Here is a 21,745-nt window from a genome sequence, read left to right as displayed (position 1 = left end):
CATGTTCAAAAATAGAGCCTCATCATCATTATTTGAGAAGTTGCCTCATGACAGGTCACAATGAATTTTAAAAGATACTTTTCTCTTTTTTTCTCCTCCTTTGGGACATGGGGAAGACTAAGACAAAGGGATGAAATTATACTTTTCACCCAATGATAAAATATACTTTGGATTAAATAAAACCCTGCTCATGGTTTAACAAACATCAGCTTAAGAATCCCTTAGCCTAACTATATTAACAAGAATAAGAAATAAAAGGACTAATAATAAAAGTTTCTTGGTTGTGTCTTATACTTGTAACCTTAAAATTCTATGGATTTTGAGTTATTAGCTTGTCAGAATCAAAGTACAAGGTGTTATTAACATTTTTAATGCTTAATCTAAACAGTGTTTTTTGGTTCATCTTTCAATATGGGTAGGAGAATTTTGTTTTCATTTGCATATTAGCACTTTTCTGCAGCATACATGCTTTAATGGGAAAAGTATGAACATATAATTTAACGGCCTAATCATATTTCAAAATAAAAAGAATTGCCAGAATCTTTTAACCTTGAGGCTACGATAATGCACTGGGTGAGGGTACATGAAGTCGATATATGAGGTAAACGGTGATGCACTCACACTTTCTTTAGCATACTTCAATGTTCCTTTATTTCATTATTCCTCTAGAAATCGGGATTAGGCAGCTCCTCTAATTAACCCAAAGATGTTTGACTAATAGAAGGAGATTGCGAGCATAATTAGTTAAATGATAATGTACATAGCATTTAATGATCATTGTCATTTATTCTAATATCAGAGCTAATAAATGGTGAAACTGTTTAAGCCAAATGCTGTCATATCACAATAACGTACATCATGGCTAACACTAATAATTTCTAATTTACTTGGGAATCAGTGGGACATGCAGCTTTCTTAATGCATGTCAATGCTTTCTTAAATAAATTTATAGACCCTCATAAAGTAGAAAAATATTTACCTCCTTACCTAGACTACATAACAAGTAGTCATACCACCATTCCCCTCCAAAGCACAAATAGTTCTTCTAGCTACATTAGCTACATCCTTGGCTTTCATGAGGCCAGTGTAATGTATTAAGACACTAATTTAAAAACACTCAATCAATAACTGTAACTAATATGAATTCCAAATGCAAATCTCATCCCATTCTCTTGTTTTCTAAGGATTCAGTGAATACAGATCAGCCATCAAGTTCTTATGCAGCACCGGAAGGCTACTTTTGCTCTAAAAGGCAAAAAAAAAAAAAAAAAAAGAAAAAAAATAGAGTGGTGCTTGATTTTCTCTATTATGCATTTCCATCATTTTCTCTCACATTAAGAATTACAAAGGACAAATATATTCAGATATGTGCTGCAAAATCACTGGCCAATGCTATCTACAGGACACAAAAAAAGTGGGAAGACTGTCTGATTTATATGGAGAAGCACAGTCATTATCCTGAGCTAGAGGTACCACCGTAACTCACTCTCGTCACCCATATCATCACTCTTTAAGAATGCATAGTGAAGAGCACTTTAGTCTCCGGATCACATAAAACTGAAAAGCTGAAAGCTAGAACAGAGAGAAGTCTCCTTTATACACAGTTATTAGAAGAGAGAAAGTGAAAAAGAAAAGTGAAAAAGAAAAGTAAAATCTGTGTATTTTAGTAAAGAAGGAGATAGACAACTTACGAGAGATTTTAGCTTCTGGTTATTCTCAATAGGGATAAACTGAGTCATTAGGTGTTTCGCCATCCTGACTGCCCACCTGCTGCCCATTTAGATGTTTCCTACTTCTAACTTTAACTTTCTTTAAAGTTAATGGTTACTTTATGAAGAAATCCAAAAGGCTTCCAATGAAATACAGCAGTCCACTGTCCCTGACTCTCTTCCTTATTGATGCTTCTCCTGCTATCTCTTGATTCATCGATTATAGACATTACTTATTGATTTTCTATTGTGATAGATTGAAGCTTAATATCCTCACAGCTTGGGTCTCTCCATAGGGCTGCTCACAACATAGCTTCCCCCAGAACCAAGAAACGGGGAGACACAGCACCCAAGACGAAAGTCACAGTATCTTTTGTAACCTAATCTCAGACGTGACATACTATCATTTCTACCCCATTCCGCTGGTTATACAGACTAATGCTGGAAAATGTTTGGGGGGTGGGTTACATGAGAAAGAACAACAGGAGGCAGCTATCACCGAGGGCCATCTTGGAATCTGCCTACCACAGTGCTTTTACTATTATGACTGTAAAATAGCATACAAGGCCATGCCAAATTCCAGTAGTGTACCATGATTATACAGTTGACCCCTGTACAGCACGGGGATAGGGGCCCTGACCCTCCACGCATTTGAAACTCTGCATAGGATTTATAGTCAGCCCTCCATACACGAGGTTCCTCCCAACTGTGGTTCCGCATTCATGGACTCAACCAACAGCAGATCGTGTAGTATTATAATGTTTACTACTGAAAAAAAAATGTGCATATAAGTGAACCCATGTAGTTCAAACTCATGTTGTTCAAGGGTCAACCGTATATCACTTTTTTCTAGAATTAACAATTGCTTCTTATTTTCCTATTGCCTACCACTCTTTCCATACTTGTCCCCAAAGCTTCATAATACAATTATACGATTGTACACAGTCGTATACAGTTATACAAATATAATAAAAATTGTACAGTCAGATATATCAGATTATCTGTAAATTCTACATTTTCCCCCTTATCTTCCCTAGAACTCTGTATGTTTATGCTTTTCAAAAAACTGTACTGTTTTTTCTGCTACTGTATTTTTCATATCCAAAAGATTTTTGTTTCTAATCCTTTTATACATATATATATATATCTTATATATATGACATATATCATCCTATTCTTTTCATCATTGAAATATTTGACATCTTTGCAATTATTATGGTGTAATTCTCTGTTTACTAAGAGTTCCTCTGGTTTGTTTCCCTTCTTTTTTCATGTTGAATGTTTTCCTCAAATGTCAGCTGATGAGTCCTTGGGCCAAATTAATATTTCAGAGAAAATAATTTGTGTGAGTAGGCTTGTTAACTAGTGGGCTTCTCTGTGGAATGCTCTTGCAGTAAGTTAGCATTTTTTGAGGGAAGGGGGCCCATAATGCCAGTATCTGAAGGCCTTTTCTCTAGACTGTTCATTATCTCCAGAAAAATCTTCTGTCATCTGCTTGGAGTATAAGCTTGGCTTCCACTGAGTGGTGGCTGGGGCCAGAAGAGGACTGTGCCATTCACGTCTCCTCTTTTCTCCTGGAGATCCACCTCTGTGTTCAGGTAACCCCTGTTTCCGGTGCAGTACCTCACCTCTGGCTTGCACCCCATTTATAGTTTCCAGCACAATTTTTCCAAACAACCTCTGTACCTCCCACCTCCTGGAGGGGAGGAGGAAAGGAAGGGAGGGAAGTGCAGCCGGAGGGTCACAGGTCTGGACTTGGGAGCCATGCTGCCTGGATGGAGGTTGACCTGCTCCTTTGCCATCACCCCCACTTTCAGCTGGATGTCTCATTCCTCTTGTCAGTGGTTCCTGGCACCCGTGACTCCTGAGCCCTTATGTGATGCTGTGAGGAGCACATCAGTCTGTTTCTCATTGGGATCCCCCACTGTTGGGGGTTGAACAGTGTCACCCAAAATTTATGTTGAAGTCCTAACACCTGGTACCTGTGAATGTGACCTTATTTGGAAATAGGGCTTTTGCAGATGTAATCAAGCTAAGGTGGGGTCACACTAGATTAGGGTGAGCCCTAACCAAATGATTCGTGGCCGTGTAAGAATGTGAAGACACAGAGACACACAGGGAGGCCATGAGAAGACGGAGTCTGAGATGAGAGTGACGCAGCCACAAGCCCAGGAGCACCGAGGACTGCCGGCCACCTCCAGAAATGAGAGAGGGGGAACGGGTCCTCCCTCGGAGCCTCCAGGAAGAACCAACACTGCCAACACCTTGATTTCGGACTTCTAGCCTCTGGAATTGTGAGAGAACAATTTTCTGTTGTTTTAAGGCCCCCAGTTTGCGGTAATTTGTTTGGTAGCCTTGGAAATGAATACACCCGGATTCCAATTTCCTCTCTCCCGCATCTTCTGCTTCCCTGTCTTTATATGCGGTTGTTCCAGGTTAAACACATCTTGACTTCATAGAAGTTGACACTGGTTTTCGTTACTCCTTTTCCTTGTGGCTTTGTGGTGACTCCCATGGGGAAAAGGAGGTAAAAATACCTTTATTATTTTATTTTAAAACCAAAAGTCTCTATAGACTCTTAAATTTTTGTCTTTTTCTTTTCTAAACTAATTCATACCGATTAATGCACTTTAAGTGCAGTATAGGAACTATTCATAGTAACAGAATTAATTTCAATCTCTCCAATTAGCACACCCATTCTGCATACTACTGTCACTTTGCTCAAGAATTTATAATCTTTCTATTGACACATGCATCATGGAAGGTAGGCAGAGAAGGGGAAGAATGAGGAGGAACATCTATTGAATTTATTAACTATCTACTCAACTGTAGGTACTTTAGTATAGCCCCTATTTAATCTTCCAAATAGTCTATGAAGCACATAGTGTAATTCCTCTTACAGCTGAGGAAAAGGAAATCCAAAGGTTAAATAAGCTGCTAGGGTCACCCTTTTATTAAGTCAAGAAGTCAAACCAAGGCCTGTCTGCCTCGAAAGCCCGAGCCTGACTCCATGCTGTTTTCAAGTCATACTGTTTGACCAGATCACCCAAGGCTTCTATAAACAGGATTCAAGAATCTGGCTAGTTTTATGCTTTCACAAATAGTCAGTGAGTAAGAACAGCTACTGCTATTTTTTAAGTAACTACAATACCTGACAGGCACTTGGCAAAACCTTTATTTCTGATACTGATGACAATCTTGAAAAGTGGTTTCTGTATCTGTGGCTACTCCAGACTGAACTTTAATGAGGGGCAAATAAAATAAAATATAAAAGTAAATCTAGTAGTACCTTAGAAATGTTGAGTTTAGCACCAAGTGTTGTTTTTGTAGGAAAAGATCTCAGACACATGATGTAGTTGGCACATGCCTGGAGGAAAACCAGCTGCATTAGGGTCCCCACCAACCCTGCTAGAGTGCCTTCCTCATATGTAGCACGACACCCAAACAATGCTTAAACACACTGTTTCAGCATTGTGTTCAGATGGCATAGATGTTCCAACAGAGTGTCCATTATTTTCCTAATTAAGTACTACACTATTTTAAAACATGAAATACCTTATCCTCTAAAAAAGGGATGACTCTGCTTGGCTGGTGCTCTAAAGCAGCAGTCCCCAACCTTTTTGGCACCAGAGACCAGTTTCATGGAAGAAAATTTTTGCAGGGACGGTGGGTGGGGGTGTGGTTCAGGCGGTAATGAGAGCATGGGGAGCGGCAGATGAAGCTTCGCTCGCTGCTCACCTCCTGCTGTGTAGCCCGGTTCCTAACAGTCTGCGGACCGGTACCGGTCCGTGGCCTGGGGGTTGGGGACTCCTGCTCTAAAGCACACTCAGTTGGCCTACTGCTGACCCCTATGGTTACATCTGGAGATTAGAACTTTTAGGCAGAACTTTTAGGCAGTTGGAGAACAAAATGCCCTTTGTCGCAGGGCCTGTGAAGCACCTGGGCTACTTTTCTTTCCCTCAGACTTTACGGACAGCTATTATTACACAAGTAATAGCCTCTTTTTTCAGCTGGGCCATTGATGCAAAAATTATCTTGCATCTCCCTGAGCAGTAACCTCTCACAATCCATCTAGGAGACATGCCATTCTCCACTGCCCTTGCCTTCCTTCCTCACCCAGAGACTGTCACTTTCAGGAGGAGACCTTATATCCTAGTTCTCAGAGAAAAAAAGACTTCATCACGTGAGACCTCCAAACTCCCTTACTCAATATTTGTATCCACTTCTCTCCATACATCCTTTCTTTCCACCGTCCAGGTGTTCCGCATCTGTGCTCTCCCATCCCATCCCCCAGCAACCTCACCCTCAATACTGCCCAACCAAACACTCATCCCTCCCTTCAGAATACAGACAGTAAAGCCAGAGCCACACGAAAGGCAAAGAAACACAACCCCTTCATTGAACTACAACCTGTTCTAGTTCCAGCTATTTCCCTTTTGCTTCATTCTTTCATACCCAGGCTTTTAGAAAGGACAGCCTCCACTACTCTAGCCAACACTGTCTGGCTTCAGTCTCTACCGTTCTACCACAACTGCTCTTCCAGAGGTGAACAGTGACACCTGTGCCCTTCAATCCAATCTGTGCCTGGGCGCTCCTCCATCCTTTCCTTACCTGGCCTTTCTGAAGCCTGTGGCTTTGCTGACTGCTCTTTCTCTTGGCCTCTGGGAGACTGCTCTTTCCCAGCTGCATAACCCAGTGAGCCCTGCACACACACCTTCCTGCCTGGGAGATCTAGCAGGACTAATGACAGTCCTGGGTACAGGTGATGTCTTCCCCTCCCTGCCTGCTGAGTGAACCTCCACAGTAGCACAAGTTCACTGGACCTTAACTGTTTATCCTAAACAATTTATTTGTCACTAAAATTGTAGATCCACCAACCATTTGATATGTTTTCCACATTTGTGATTATGTCAATGAAAGTTTAGTTTTCAAATGACAAAAAAATAACAGTAAAAGTCATTTGAGAACTAGACTCTTATTGACGTAGTCACAAATGGGGAAAACATGTCATGTATATATGCATAAAAATGTAACATGTAAAAATAGAGAAAATTTGTAACAAACCAGTAATAAAACAATAAAATAATTATTTTTTATTCTTTGGAGAATTTGATAAAATCAACAGATCCTTTGAGCAGGAAAAAAAATATGCCCAAGCACAAAATCTAAAATGAAAGTACAGAGTTAAAGGAGCTTCTAGAGTCTATCCATTGACTCCTTATAAATCCAGACTCTGAACCTATGCTATAAGAAAAGGAGAGATTTAGAATGGGCCCCAAAATTTAAAGATAACAATTACAGTCCACTGTGTAACACAAACAGAACAAGAGACATATTAATCATAACAACTATTTCAGAGAAGTCAAGGACATAACTTTTCTTATACAATAGTTCTTTATCTCCTTTCACTCAATTTAGTCTCAGCCTTCAACTTACATCTGTGAGTACTCATTAAATGAGAGGCATTTGCTATTTCTTGCATAAATGTCCTTTTAAAACAACTTGAGGTCCTCACTACTTGAGAACTTTCTAACCTGTTCATGCTTAAGAGTCTGTTTGATAATGACTAGCCAAAAGGTTGTCCTGCCCTGACTATAAATTAGAAAGGCCTTTCTGTCTACCCACAGGGCATCCTTACCCAGGCAGGAGCCCTGCTGAGTTTGTTCTTCCTTTTGCTTGACTACATAGTAAATAGCAGAGACTGATGTTTGAATAAAATGTGAAATCACCCAAATTGTTTTATATTCTTGGGCTAGAAAAGTCTCCTTAAAAAATGTTTAAGTCTTTTGACACTTACAGGTAGTACTTAATTCTGCTTGAAAGCCCAAGTGTAAGGGTGTCAAAAACAATTAGTATTTTAATAGTTCCCTTCCTTAGGCAGGCACAAATTCATCAGAAAGAGAACAAAAAAGATTCTCAAGAAAATAAGCCAATGACATTTAGCAAAATCATATAATTTGACTATATTATCCTTTATGCTCTTTCTACTTTAAAATAGGATACAGTTAAAAAAAAATGGAAATGGTAGTTGTCACCATTTACTACTTTGATAGATAAGGTTTTCTAGACAAAGACTGGTTTGGTGTCGTCCTCACTGTTTTCAGAAAAGCCTTATGGTAGTTAGTGCTCAATAGACACCACTGAAAACCTTACAAATTTCATAATTCTGCCTCAAGACAAATTCTTGCTGTTTCGGAAAAAGGTAGGTCAAGAAATAAGGGGACCCAAGGCTGAGTCAAGCTGGGAGGGGGGATGGTTGTGTGTGAAGTTTTAATATGTCAACAACAAAGCCTGTCCTGTGCGCCCCCCTTAGTGTTATTTTGTGGGAAATAATGCCAATTCAAAGATATCTACCTAGCTTCACACTTAATTCTGACTTCCAGTCTTGGAGTGGCAGAGCAGCTGTGCCTGGAGGCAATACAATCTTATTTCTATAAAAATCTCTCAAAGCTCCATACATAAGTGGAAGAGTCAAAATAGATAATCAAATCCAAATTAAGGCTATTAAGAATTGATTTGGTGTAAGGATAATATAGCAAGATTTTGTTTAGGTTATGGATGCTCACTGAAAATGAGTAATCCTTGTTTGCCTAAAATTTTGATTATGTTTTATCTTATTTTGTCACAGTTAAATAGTTTTATCATTAGGGATTTTAATTGCATATAGTTTATAGAATTCTTTCTGATTACTCTATATCCAGTTAATTTAAAAAAAAAATCCCACTGTACCACTTAATGAAAAGAGAACCATCTAATGAGATGCAATCAAACTGCAGGCAGATGCACCATAAGGTGTGGCCGAACAATTCATATTTGTGAAAGCTTTGTCACAAACACTTTACAGAGTCTACAAGGGAAAAGAAGTCCCTGAAGAGAGTAGAAATCACTGTACCCTGAAAAACACTAGTCACTCAGTGGTAATACCACTCAGTTTTATAAAGAAAAAAAGAAAGAAACAACCAAAGGAAAAGAAATGGGAGTCATACCAAGTCATTTCAAGGACTTGGAGTCATACCAAGTCCTTGAAAGTCTTCTTTCAACCTTCATAATGTAGGCTCCACTATTATGCAATCCTTCCCATCTTCATCCTTTTTCTGTCTCTCACTCACTCTGTTACTCACCTGTGTCCATTCCTAAGGCTCAGTCCTTGACTTGCATTCTCTAGCTTTGAAGATTTCCTGCAGGTAACTCATCTGCTTATGCAGTGCTAGCAAGTCTTTGTGAGGGTATCAACACAGAGCTCTAGACTTGGCTTCTCCCCTCGCACCTTGATCAGCTCTCTAACTCTCCCCATTCCTTGCAGCCAAACCATGTCGGCTCAAAGCGGCTACAAAGTCCTTTCGATTCTTTCTTCTCTCTAACATTTGTCACTTTGACTCCATACAAACTGCTCAGACCTGTCATTTTCCTGCTCAAAAACCTCAGTAGTCCAAGTTCTTGGTCTGGCATCAGACTCTCAATATACTTATTCCCTATCTGGTCCTTTATTTTTAACCAGGCCAGGTGATTCACTAACACTGATTCACCAACACCCAAATATGGTATGATTTTATTAAAATGCGTTAATAAAAATTTTGATTATCTTGACTTACTATTTTCTACAAACTATAGAAAATCTTTAGATTTCAAATGCACTGTATTAAGTAAAGAAATGAGATAATGCCCTGTACTCATTAGCAGATGCTTTCATTTATTTACTGTTGTTAAACTTTGCTTGATTAAGCAAGGGAAAGAAATCTAATTAATAAGTAACTCTCCACTGCTAAGGAGTAAATAATCCAATCAAGATTGAGCCTAACCCTTCACATCTAACGCAACAACCTTCAAACCTGTGATGATCAAATATCTCCTTTTGATGACAGATAACATATTAGGGAGAAGATGAGAAGGACAACTCCTTCTAGCTACAGATAGAGCTTTAGCAATTGGCATACTAAGTCCTACTTATTTGGGTGACAACCGCAGACCCGATTTTGCTCAATGCACACTAATTGTTCTCTGCAAGCCTAAACATAAGAATGTCTGTTCATTCAACACATTCTTACTAAATATCCATGTGTCGGGCACCAACCCATGGAAGAACTGGGGTTACAGCAGTAAACAAGCCAGAAACCCTCCTTTATTGTCTTGTCTGCACCCTGATGGGACTCAGGAGTAGTGTGGCAGACACTGAATAAGAACATTTTAAGGCAAATGTGTGTTGCATAATAGAAAAAACCAGGGTGCTAGTAAGAGCATATAGGTGCTTATAAGAGCATACAGTTTTACAGGGTTCAGACTAAGGTTCAGAAAAGAGCTCCTGGGAAAGTGTGTGCATGCTGCTTCTGCTTCTTCGCTCACGCTTGCCCTCAGGGTTTTGCCTCATTTCTACTTATCCTTCAAAACTTAGCTTTGATTTCAGGTCCTTCTAGAAGCCAAGTTTGAATTGTCCTCGTAAAGTCTGGATTGGTCTTTCAGGCTTCTTGGTGTTCCAAAAGCTCTGTGCATTACCGCTATCTTGGCATTAATCAGATATATGAGAATTGTTGCTCATCTGTCTCCCAACTGGATAGTGGATTCTTAGAGGGAATCACTACATATTAAGTGCCCAGCAAGTGCTTAATACATTTTGCTAAATAAATGAATGAGTGAAGGTTTAGCAAGGAAAAATACCAAATACTTAATTTCTTCCTAGGTCTTAACAGACAAAGCAAAAGATAAAACAGGGAAAGGTTTTAACCAAAGTATTTTGGGTAGAGATTTGGAGCACAACACAAGGGCTGAATTATTCAGTGTGTACAATTTCTGGAGTTAGAATATTGTACTTTTGAGGTCATCTTTTGTCAAAATATATTCCGTGATATTTTAGCCCCAAGGTCTCACAGGATACTTTATCAGGATTTTCTCATTCTGCAATAAAAGATGATCTCTCTCTCTCTCTCTCTCTACACACACACACATATATAGTCTAAGTCTATATTTATAATCTAAAATTTCCATGATCTTTCTAACAGAGTATAAACTTATTAGATTAATTTAGATCTTTTAATAGAGAGTTTATTAAAAGAAATAAATAGTGGTCCTCATTCAAGAAGGTGGTTTATCCTTGTAATCCGAGCCTCAGATAAAGAAAAGAATGCTATCTAGTGGTTCAATCTGAGAACAAGGGAGAAGATAGACCAGAGGCTAGAAAACCTCTGAAAGGGTGTGAGGGTGTATCTCAATAGCTCGAACTTATGTCACAAGAGAAAAAAATGTACACACGTGGTTCACCCAGATGATGGGAAGAGGAAAAGATAGGGATTCAAGCAGACGTGGGAGAGAGATTAAGAGCTTGGACTCAAAAGTCAGATGGACCTGGGTTTGAAATTTGGTCATAGGACTGGACACAAACTATCAGACCTGTTCAATCCTTGGTTATTTTTGACTATAAAATAGAGATAAAAACATTGACTATCTGATAGGATTATTGAGAAGATTAAATGGGATATGTATAAAGCATTTCAACATATTGCTTGGCTTTTAACTTAAATAACTCAATAAGCAAAGTAACAGTAAATATTAACTTATTATTATTACTATTAATATTATTATTTTATTTAGGATGCAAACAAATTTAAAATAATTGTAGAAAATCTCATATATCTTTTAAAACTAATGAGATAATATCAACTACTATATATTTTTAGAAAATATAAATATCAGGTGTTAGTTTTGTTTAAGTACATGAAAGCAAATTAAAAAATAAACGGGGTTTCCATGTTACATTTCAGTTGCATAGTTCAGTTGTAGGGTTAGTACTTTCAGTGAAAACACACTAAGTTTTAGAAAAAGATTTCAAAATGAACTCTGAAATGTCATCTTTTTCTAAAAAATATGCATGATGCTTGTTGCAATGTCCTTAACCAAATTCTGCATTTTTCAATGTCTAGTCGGCTAAATCTATCTTTATACATACAATCCTTAAAGATTAGTCTGGTGGTTTGAATTTTTTTCACTTGGTTAGAAGTATAAAGGGAAAACAAAAGAAATATCAATGAAAATAAGTTTTTAAAATATTTTAATCCACTACATTTTTATTAGAACAGAGAATTTGATCTTTATGGTATATCTCCTTTGGTTTGCTGTATAATCTACTTGCTTAATTATCACAAAAGCCTTAGAACTTACGATAGTACATTGGCCTTGGTAGAGACAGAAATGTAATGCTCACCTGCTTTTTTCATCTGGACCAAAAGTATCACAATTTACAATTATAGATGAACCTTTGTAGCCTGGACACTTTACTGACACTACAGTCACAGAAGGACCGTGTTTCTCAAGACCAGTACACAAACTTATCTTAAATAATTTCCCCCTGCATAATGGCCAAAATATTTATTTTAAATTAAACACAGCATGGGTATATGTATGCCATTATAATCATATCATATCATGGCTGTGGGTCTTTTCTTTAATGACTTACAATGGGGGCTGAGTTGTTTATTTCATATATTGTATTGATAATAATAATTAAAAAATCTAAGTACCTATATTCAATCAAACAAGAAACATGATGGAAATCAAAACTATATTATGGTTGTGTCACTAAAAAGCTCTGTACTCTAAGAAAGTTTTCAGCCTCTCTGAGTTTCTCTGTCCTCTACAGTTTTTGCCATTATTTAGTATATCACAATGACTCTAAATAATAACCCAAAGCTAGGGATTAATTATCCACAATGAATTTTTCTGACTTATTACAATTTTTTCTTCCTATTGTTAGACTAGGAAAAGGCAAAACAATAAAAACATACTATTGAAAAAAGTCAAAAGATCTATTTAAAATTTTGGTGTAGAGTTTTACCTTTTCTCTCATTTATTAAGCATGTATTATGTATACTTTACCTTGAGCAGTAAGGATCTACACAGCTATTAAAAGATCATTACATTCATGTCTTTTTCTTATTTACCGCATACTCTTTTTTATGTTATCCTAGAAATTCTACTTAAGTTTCTCTACTCAGTCAGACATTAATACTTCTAGAACGTAATTCATCTGTACCCAAAACAACTCTCGAAAAAAATCTGTCAAGTATCTTTTCATTTCTAAATCTGGTAAACTTTGGTAACAATCTCACTGAATAAACGGCAATCACGATGGATGAATTTGACTTTGACTATGAAAGGTAAGCAGAACCCTGTAATACATAACAGTGAGGGAAAGGGAACCAAAGTAAACAAAACCCAATCAACACAAAATGGCATCTTGAAGACAGGAAGAGGGCTCCATGAGGTTGTGTGTTCAGGAGCCAGTTAGAGATGTCTGAAAGGAGTCAGTCTCAGATAAATATCGGAGACTAAGTTAACTCACCTTCTTTTTAGTGATTCTAGCACATCCCGCCACAATAATATCACATGAAGCTCACCTGTATTAAAGATTTTGCCAAAATGCTGGTCACAGTGTTTCACACTGTACTGGCAAATACGGTACAGTAAAACAGGTAACAATTCAATATTTCAAATTGTATCTTAATGTAAAGCAAATCCACTACTTAAAATAGTTCTAAGAAAGCACAATGCTTTTGAAAGGATACACCGGACAACACTGATCAGAAATGTGTGAGATAACTTCAAATAATAATATTAAAAGTAAAACATGCACTTGAGACCTGAAAGAAGAATCCTCGACACTACCTCAAGGCAATAATGGAAGGATGGAAAATATGAGTGCACAATCGCATCGCAAATATGTACATCCACACATTTTTACTATTTTAGTCATACTGAAACTCGAGAACTTCACAGCAACCTACTAAAATCACAGATCAAGAGGATAAAAGTAGATAAGGAGAATGTGCAATTTATGAATACAGTTTATTACCATGGTTACAAACTTTCAGAACAGGCTGAGACGCTGGACTGAGACTTCGCCGAATATCTGTTAAAAAATATATATAAAAGAATCTTAATATAGAGGTCTGTTCATCTCAGGAAGTATAGCAGTATTCGACGTATTTCCAAGGTTAAGTATTTCTGGAAGCAAAGCAATGCTTCAATACCCTGAAATACTTGAAGCAATAATGTTATGACTTTTACTTCTCATTTAATTATGCTACTGTGAACTCCACTGGGATAAGGTACATATGGTTCTTTAGATGAGACCTGTCACACTAATCAGGCTTTTCCAGGTTCAGTGCATTGATCTGTTAATGCGCTACTGACACTGGCCAACTGGAACGCTTCTCTCTCTGACACTTGCAAGGGAAGGATTAAACAAACTTATAAAACTTCTGAAGAGTTGTTGCCCACAGCTCTGCATTCTTGACACATGACTTTAAAAGAATTACAAAAGGTGGGGGCGGGGGGGATGCTGGCGCGCACGGGGTGCTGGGTGGGGGGGGTTGTTCTTTGTGATAGTCCCCTAGAAAGGAACAGGAAACAAGTGTAATGTTCACCTTTCGGCTTCGGTGTCCTTTTCCTTCGGTCGCGGAAGGCAGCCCCCGACTGCAAGGCCTCCAGCAGACTATCCATCACTCCTGTCTCATCACCCTCTGTGAAAAGAGATGCAGGAATTCCATCAGCCCTCGGGGTTACCATAGCAATGTCAAAGCATGCGCAGAAACTGGTGATGGTATGGTAGGGGGAAAAAAGATCAGATGCCAGGACTAAGCCAGCAATTTCAAAATATGATATGACTTAACTCTCTCATAAATCAAATATCTTTTAATGAAATCTGTCTCATTAGTGTCCGTGTTACTGTCCACTAAAGAGAACCGAGTTCGACTGATTCACTTCAGAGCACTGCTTTTATAGTCTGGTGGCAAAATAACTTTAAATGGAAGGTGGTTCTAGTCATATCTGTGTCTCAGATTATCATAAATCACATTTCCCTTGTAGAAATGGGTTATTTTCAAGGCATCGGCTCCTTTTCTAAAATTGACCAGGTGTGGGAGAGTATTTCTGTTGTCGTTATTGAGATTCTGCTGTCTAAACTTATACAAAATTATATTTCCAGGCTAATTTCTGTGAACGTGCTCCCAACAATTGATTCTTCATATCAGGATAATTGTCCCCAGACTTTAGGTGACACAGAACAATCACTGCAAACTTTTACAGAATGTATGAAAAGTTTGTCTTCTACAATGAAAAATAAACCAAAAGAGGCTCTCAAAAATCTAAATGATTATATCACATTATGATTAGTTTAAATTGATATTCTGTATATAATTGATGAAGATGTGGTTATAGAGCCATTTCTCTCTATCTGGTTATCTTGTAATTATAGCTATTTACAGTTGTCAATGATAAATGTTATTTAAAGGAGGTGGTTAAAAAAAAAAAGCTTCAAAGAAACTATTGGATCAACCTAAATTCATGAAAATGCCAAAGTTTTTTTTGTCCCTTAGAGAGAAGTTATTTTCAGGCATTCTCTATGAAATTGTATGTCTGGTATACCGTCATGTGTAAAGTACTAGAAAACTATTTTCCTCTGGATTTTTTATTTCTTTTTTTGAAACGCAATCCCTTTACAGGGAACAGATGACAAATGAATGCAGTAGAGTACAAATAACACATTCATTTACAGTTTATAAACAGATATGTGAACATAAACATGTGTCAGCCCTTTTCAATCTGGTTCTGTTTCATTTTTAGAGAAGTACTAAACCTCGTAGGTGTAATCCAAAAACAGGTGGGTGAGAAACAGAGTATTTGGAGGTTGTTAACTTACACATAAATTTAATTCTAAAGTGGCTTGATGGCTATTTTAATTAAAATATGTCAAATATTTCAGACACTTTAATTAGTAACTATCTTTGAAAATTTACACTCAAACTCAACTATATTTTTTCTAAAAAGAACTCCAGGTAAAGCTAAATATTTAAGGTTGTGAATATATTTCATTAGTAAAAGGAAACACTGAACATTCTTTAGTAAGTTTGCTGTTGTTAGTGGTACTGATAACGTGATTGTGAAAGTATTACATGTGTATTATAAGCCTGAGCAGATGGGTAAACATGCTGATGCTGTTGGCGACAGGGATGCTTGCTGTGGGATGCGAGATACAAATATGGAGTGGGAGAAGGAGAGGAAGAACCATGAAGTGCTGGATTGGATCTAAAGGTATCATAGAAGATCAAGCTTTAAGAAAAATGCTTTTTCTAGCTTCGTGGCCCAAAAGAGCCTAGAAGTAATGACACTACAGTAGCAATGAGCACAGCTGGCCCTCAGATCTTGGTTTCTAAATATTATTACTCACTAATAGGAACCGGAATACTTAGAAAAATGGCTGATTCTAGGACTGAGATCAAGAAAGTATGAAATGAGTTGAGAAAACATTACTGTGCCAGAAAATAAGAAAGTGCTCAAAGACAGACAGGGATATATCAAAAGGGCAGAGGAGCCAGACTGAAGGATAGCCTTGGCCAAATTTAGGACAATTTGAGCACTGAATGGGTAATGATGGGAATGGATTATTACACACTGGAAAAAAGAATCATGCATCCATACTGATGCTGAAAATTTAAAAATTTATTAAATATCGGGGAAGAAAAAGCTCTGCTTTAAATAAGAATGTCAACCAATAGATGTCAAAGATATAAAGAGGACCGAGTTCCATTAATATAAGAGATAGATAAGGGAAACAGAAAATTCACCATATCACAACTCACACAGTAAGAATTAATTAGGCAGAAATCATCAATGGTTACAAAACCCATTGTATGTAAGGTTATGGAGGAACATGGTGTGGAGAAATCTCAAAGATATCACCTTACCCAACTAATCAAATTTGACATCACCAGTAATGGGGCACACTGACAATAATTGTCTCCTGAAGTGATGCACTGAGATGGACACAATATAAACTGTGTAAAAATATTTAACCTGGGAATTCCCTGGAGGTCCAATGGTTAGGACTACGCACTTCCATTGCTGGGGGAACAGGTTTGATCCCTGGCTGGGGAACTAAGATCCCACAAGCCGTGCGGCATGGCCAAAATAAATAAATAAATAAACAAAAGCTTAAAACCATCTTTAACAGAAACAAACCAAAAAAAGGTCAAAAACAAACAAACAACAAAAAAATTTAACCTGCATCTAAATGTTAAGGAAACCATCTTACAAATCCAAAGTGAGCGACATTCTGTGAAACAACTGGTCTGGTTTCTTAAAAATCATCAATATCATGAAAGACCAAGCAAGAGAAAGAGAGGAGAAAAGCTTAGGGAAGCAGCATTCTAGCTTAGAGGAGATTAAATAGACATGGCAACTAAATGCAACACACAATCTTCCATTAGCTCTCGGATTGTAAAAAAGTCACAGATGACATTATTGGGATAATTAGACAAATTTTAAATTTGCTGGGTATTAAGTAATTATATTGTACCAATGTTGGTTACCTGAGTTTGATAATTATATTATGATCAGGGAGGATAATGTCACTGTTCTTAGGAGATAGATGCTGACATGTTCGGGCTCACTAAACAGCTTACATCACAGTTCCACGTTCCCAATTTCATGCCTTTGATCATGCTGTTTTGTTTACACAGAACATCCTTCCCACTTTCTTCACCAATCTAACTCCTTCTCCTTCAAGATAGATAACTGAGAATCCTTTCCTGAGCTGTGTGCGCTGAACTGGTTGCCCCTCTGTGTCCTAATGACTTGTGGTACATATAGCAATAAATCCTTTACAATATTGTTTACTTGATGGTATCTACCACAGAGAGTTTGTCGAGGGCAGGGATTGTGGTTTCCATTTAACACCGAGCAAAGAAAGTGTTCATTAACGTATGCTGACTATATTAACAAATGAAGCACTAGCGTGGTCAGCTGGAAGGAGTCACCACGTAGAAGAATAAAGGTCACAATGGGGAGGGAACCAGCGGGAGCACATTCCCACCACCACTGTAAACAGCACAGCTTTGTTCCCTCCTTTCCCTGGGCTCACACAACCATTCAGTTGCCAGACCTTGCTCATGTACATGTCAGTATCCCAAGAAGTGATCCATTGTTTCCTTTTCTGCCTAAACTTAATGTTGGTGGTCCAGAACTGAATTATTCTTCACCTGAAATATCGCATGAGTTGCCTAAAATGATGTTTCTTCTCGTTTCTCCCTAATTCTAATTCATCCCATAGAGCACTAAAGCGGAATTATGATCCCCTGGTCACAAATTTTCAATACCACTCACTTCCCACAATATAAAGTCCCAACTCTTTCTCTTGGCCCTGACACTGACTCCAACTGCTTTCTAAATCTTATCTCTGGTTTCCAACATCACAATCTGTTCTTCAGCTAAAGGCAACTGCCTGTGATTCTCCACAAACATTTTCTCTCCCATCCATCAGTCTCTACCTGGAACTTCTATCCTCGGTCTTGTCCCCCAGAGCTAATGGCTTTGCTTGGCCTTCATTCCCCACTCCCGCAATGGAAAGAATAGTGTGTATCAGAGAAAGAAGATCTGCATTCTAGTCTGAGCTGTCAGCTGGCTACATGTTCCTACATGTTCCTGACATGTGTAATAGAGATAATACCTATCTAGGGTTGATGAGAGGATCAAATGAGATCATACAAATGAAAGCAGTGGTAAATTGCTAAGAGATAGAAAATGTAGGGAAATAAATTCATAAATGAACTCCATAGTGCACTATAGGAAGTTTATGTAATATCTGATTAGGTTTTCAGCATTGTTTTAGATCCATTATAAATTAAATAACTCTTTAATAGCATATGTGATTAATAACATCATTTCTAAGGGAAGCTCTGATCAGAAATACAGGTAGACTCTTAAAACAATCCAATGTGTAAGATGGAGACATAAAATGAAGATGTTTTTCCAAACGCTGAAAATGCATTTAGAATATTCATTTGACACATGTTTATTGAGGGCTATGATGCGCCAGAACATTACTAGGCATGAAGGATATCTAGATCCCAAGAATTAACAAGAAACGTTTTCAGCTCTCCAGAAGCAGAACAGTGTGCTAGGTATGGGAGGGTTCTATCGGAGATGTAAGTTTTCCTAGTGAATTATGACCTGGTGAACAAGCAGGAGTTGACCATGGCAGGGACCGGGGTGGGAACAGCATACCTGGCAGAAGAGATAGCAGGTTCAAAGGCAAAAGTTATAAATAAAAACAAAAGTGAGGTACAATAAAGTATTTAAAGGACTCATATTTACATTATTCTAATACAAACCAGAGAAATAAAAACTAGCCATTTTTATTGTAGACTAGAATTCAACTTCTTTAACTACAAGTCAATTGATATTCAAAATCTTTATTATAGTCTCTCTCCTGCTGTTAAAACTCTTTTAAATAAATAGACTAACTGCAATAGTCAAAGCTGTGCTTTGTGTGAATAACATATCACCTTGTTTAATTTGTAAATCGTATTTTAAGAAGTCGCACAGCATCAAGGGAAATGGAGAAGGGAGAGGTAGGGATGAGATATTTTTAAAGGAGAATCAAGAGGATGTGAGGACAGGCAGAGGGGGATCTGCTAAGGAGATCACATGGGAGACAACTGGGCCATAGGAGAGAACAGTGGCTGAGAAACTAAAAGCAAATCTGCTGGGTTGACCATTTGGAAAAAGGATTGTTCCTTATTTCACAGATCTGTCAGAGAATTTGGATAAAACACTGACAGGTATATATACACAAGTACCCAGCACATTTTTAAAAAAGATATTAGTATAAACCTAGAAATAATATTGTTGTCCAATAGGAAGTAATCATGGCATGCTAACTGGAGGGGTGAGGAATATTTACACCATTGCACTATTATAAACACTGGCTATTCGTTTGACCATCAGGTATGATAACATTATAACGTGAAGACAGCAGAGGTAAAGGAGAAGGGGTATACGAGGAAAGTATAAGCGGGGAGAGGGTATAAGGGAACTAAACCTTCTACCACTTAGGAACTCAATGACTAAAATGAAAAACTGACAAATAATAATCTAAGTACATTATCTAGAAATAAGGAAGAGGTAAATATCAGAAAAAAAAAAACCCCACTAAGGATTAAAAGTGGTTGCCTCTGGGAAAGGGGAGGAAGTTGAGACGGTGAAGGAGAGTGTATTTTATTTTGCTATAAGCCTACTGTATTTCATTTAGGAATGTGCAGAAATCACACTGATAAACACAAAGAAACTGAAAAATTCCTGACAGGAAGAGGCAACCAAGGAGGAGGAAGAGGAGAGAAAGAGGTTGCTTCTTGACCTTAACGTGCTTTCCTATGACAAGGGGAAGAAAACAGGTAACAAATGGTCCAATATACAATGATGAGCATTGTGATGGAGATCTCCACCCAGGAAGGACACCTGGCATAGGGCAGAGGGAGAAGGGAAAGCCGTCACAGAAGGCCTCCTGAAGACCTAAGACTTAAAGGAGTCTTTACATTTGCCAGAGCTTCCTGAAGAGGGAAGGCCCTGCAGAGTTCACAGAACAGCTGTACAGGGGACATGAAACACTTGGGAGAACTCTCATGTCCACGGGAATGGAGGGCAGGTTACAGTAGGGGTTACTGAGAGGTGATGCTGAGGAGACAGGTAGTGGCCAAATCACCAAGCGCTGAAGAACATGCCAGGCTGTGGAGTTTGGAAGGGAGCCATTAACTTATTTTAAATGAAGAATTAACATGGTCAAATTTCTACTTTACAAAGATCACTCTGAGAAGAGACAAGACAAAGGGCAAGGAAAATAAGGAGAAGGCAGGTTTCCTGGTTTAAGTCCAGGCAAAATGCGATTGTGGGAATCAGGTAAAGAACAGAAGTGGTGAAAAAGGAAAAGAGAAAGGAGGAAAAACGGAAAAATCTTGGTCTGCGTGGATGTGAGTGCTAAAAAATGAAGTCGAGGCTAATTTCCAAGTATCCGGTTTGGCCAGTTGGATATATGTTGGTATTATTCACCAAGTACTGAATTATTTTTGTTTCATGGTAGAATGGGGCTGAGACAAGAGAAGAATTCAGTTTGGATATGTTGAGATCTTCATGAGATATCCAACTGCAGGTGATTAAAGGTGTCTAGAAGGATGATGGTTTCACAGGTTTAAAACTTGGGGGAGAGGAATTAATTATACTAACAAGTTGAACTTAGAAGCATACTGGTCATACTGGAAGCTATAGAAAAGAACATAAACATAGTGAAATGGTAATGAACACAAGTTTTGAATTTAGACAACCTGTATTTAAATTCTGGCTTTCCAATTAGAAATCAGTGTGGCTTTGGGCAAATTACTTAACCTTACTAACCTCCATTCTTTTTTCCTCAACTTTGATGTGTGATTAATAATAGCGCCTACTTCATAATATTATTGGGAGGATTAAAGGAGATAAATCATGTTTAACACTCAGCAGAGTGCCTGGCACATCGTAAGAACTTAATAACAGTTAATCTTTGCTGTGGTCATTACTGATGTTATGGCAGAGCATGAGTTCTGTTAGGAAGGGTGTGTGTTAGACATAAGGAAAGAGCTGAGGGGAAGCCACATGGCAAGCTAATATGCAAAGGGGATTTTAGGAGGAACCGACTGTTCTCAACCTGTGACCATTTTCCACTGTGTTCACTTTGCACGTGCTTCCAGGGCTCCCCTTTTCACTCCCACAGTCTCTGGCACACTTTCTTTAAGTCTCATCACATTTGATATGACTTTAGTAGTAGTAAGACATATAATAACCACCTGGAATTTGGCAAGAGGATAGGGAAGGAAAGCTCAGTTTCTCCAAAGAATTGTTGAAAGTGTGCAGCTGATACTCAAAATTCAGAGACTCAGAATTTAACCCACCTCTTTCTAAAAGAAACACAAGACAGTTGCCCCAACAAAATTACATGAATTTACTGTTCATGCTGCTAGTTATAGACCTTCTGGGGACAAAGCTGTATTTGATTTACTTGCTAACCTAGTTCAGTCTTTAACCTTCTAGAACAAAGCTCAAAATACTACTTAACCCAGACAGCAAAAAGACAGGAATAACACAAAACAACATCTTCGAACATGTCTTAATCTAGATGTGAAACCGAAAATTTATTTGAGTCAAGGGAATTAGAAAGCCAATTTTCATTGGGATTTAACTGA

The 21,745-nt window shown here is 38.0% G+C and overlaps 1 protein-coding gene across 2 annotated transcripts in view; it reads right to left on the bottom strand.

The window, feature by feature from the left end:
- DIAPH3 (diaphanous related formin 3) overlaps positions 1-21,745 on the bottom strand; it is a 550,258-nt gene that overhangs the window by 127,347 nt on the left and 401,166 nt on the right. For both annotated transcript variants that reach the window (XM_022561162.3, XM_030762514.2), the window contains 2 exons: positions 14,123-14,218; positions 13,549-13,605 (listed from right to left, as the gene is read on the bottom strand). In XM_022561162.3, coding sequence (XP_022416870.2) covers positions 13,549-13,605; positions 14,123-14,218 — 153 coding nt within the window. The remainder of the gene's footprint in view (positions 1-13,548; positions 13,606-14,122; positions 14,219-21,745) is intronic.

Source organism: Delphinapterus leucas, chromosome 18, assembly GCF_059928025.1.
Source record: "Delphinapterus leucas isolate spDelLeu-1000000601 "Yukka" chromosome 18, BTC_Dleu_Yukka2, whole genome shotgun sequence".
In the NCBI taxonomy this organism is placed as follows: Eukaryota; Metazoa; Chordata; class Mammalia; order Artiodactyla; family Monodontidae; genus Delphinapterus; species Delphinapterus leucas.
Note: the sequence above shows the minus strand (reverse complement) of the source record. Positions and strands in the feature narration are given on the sequence as shown.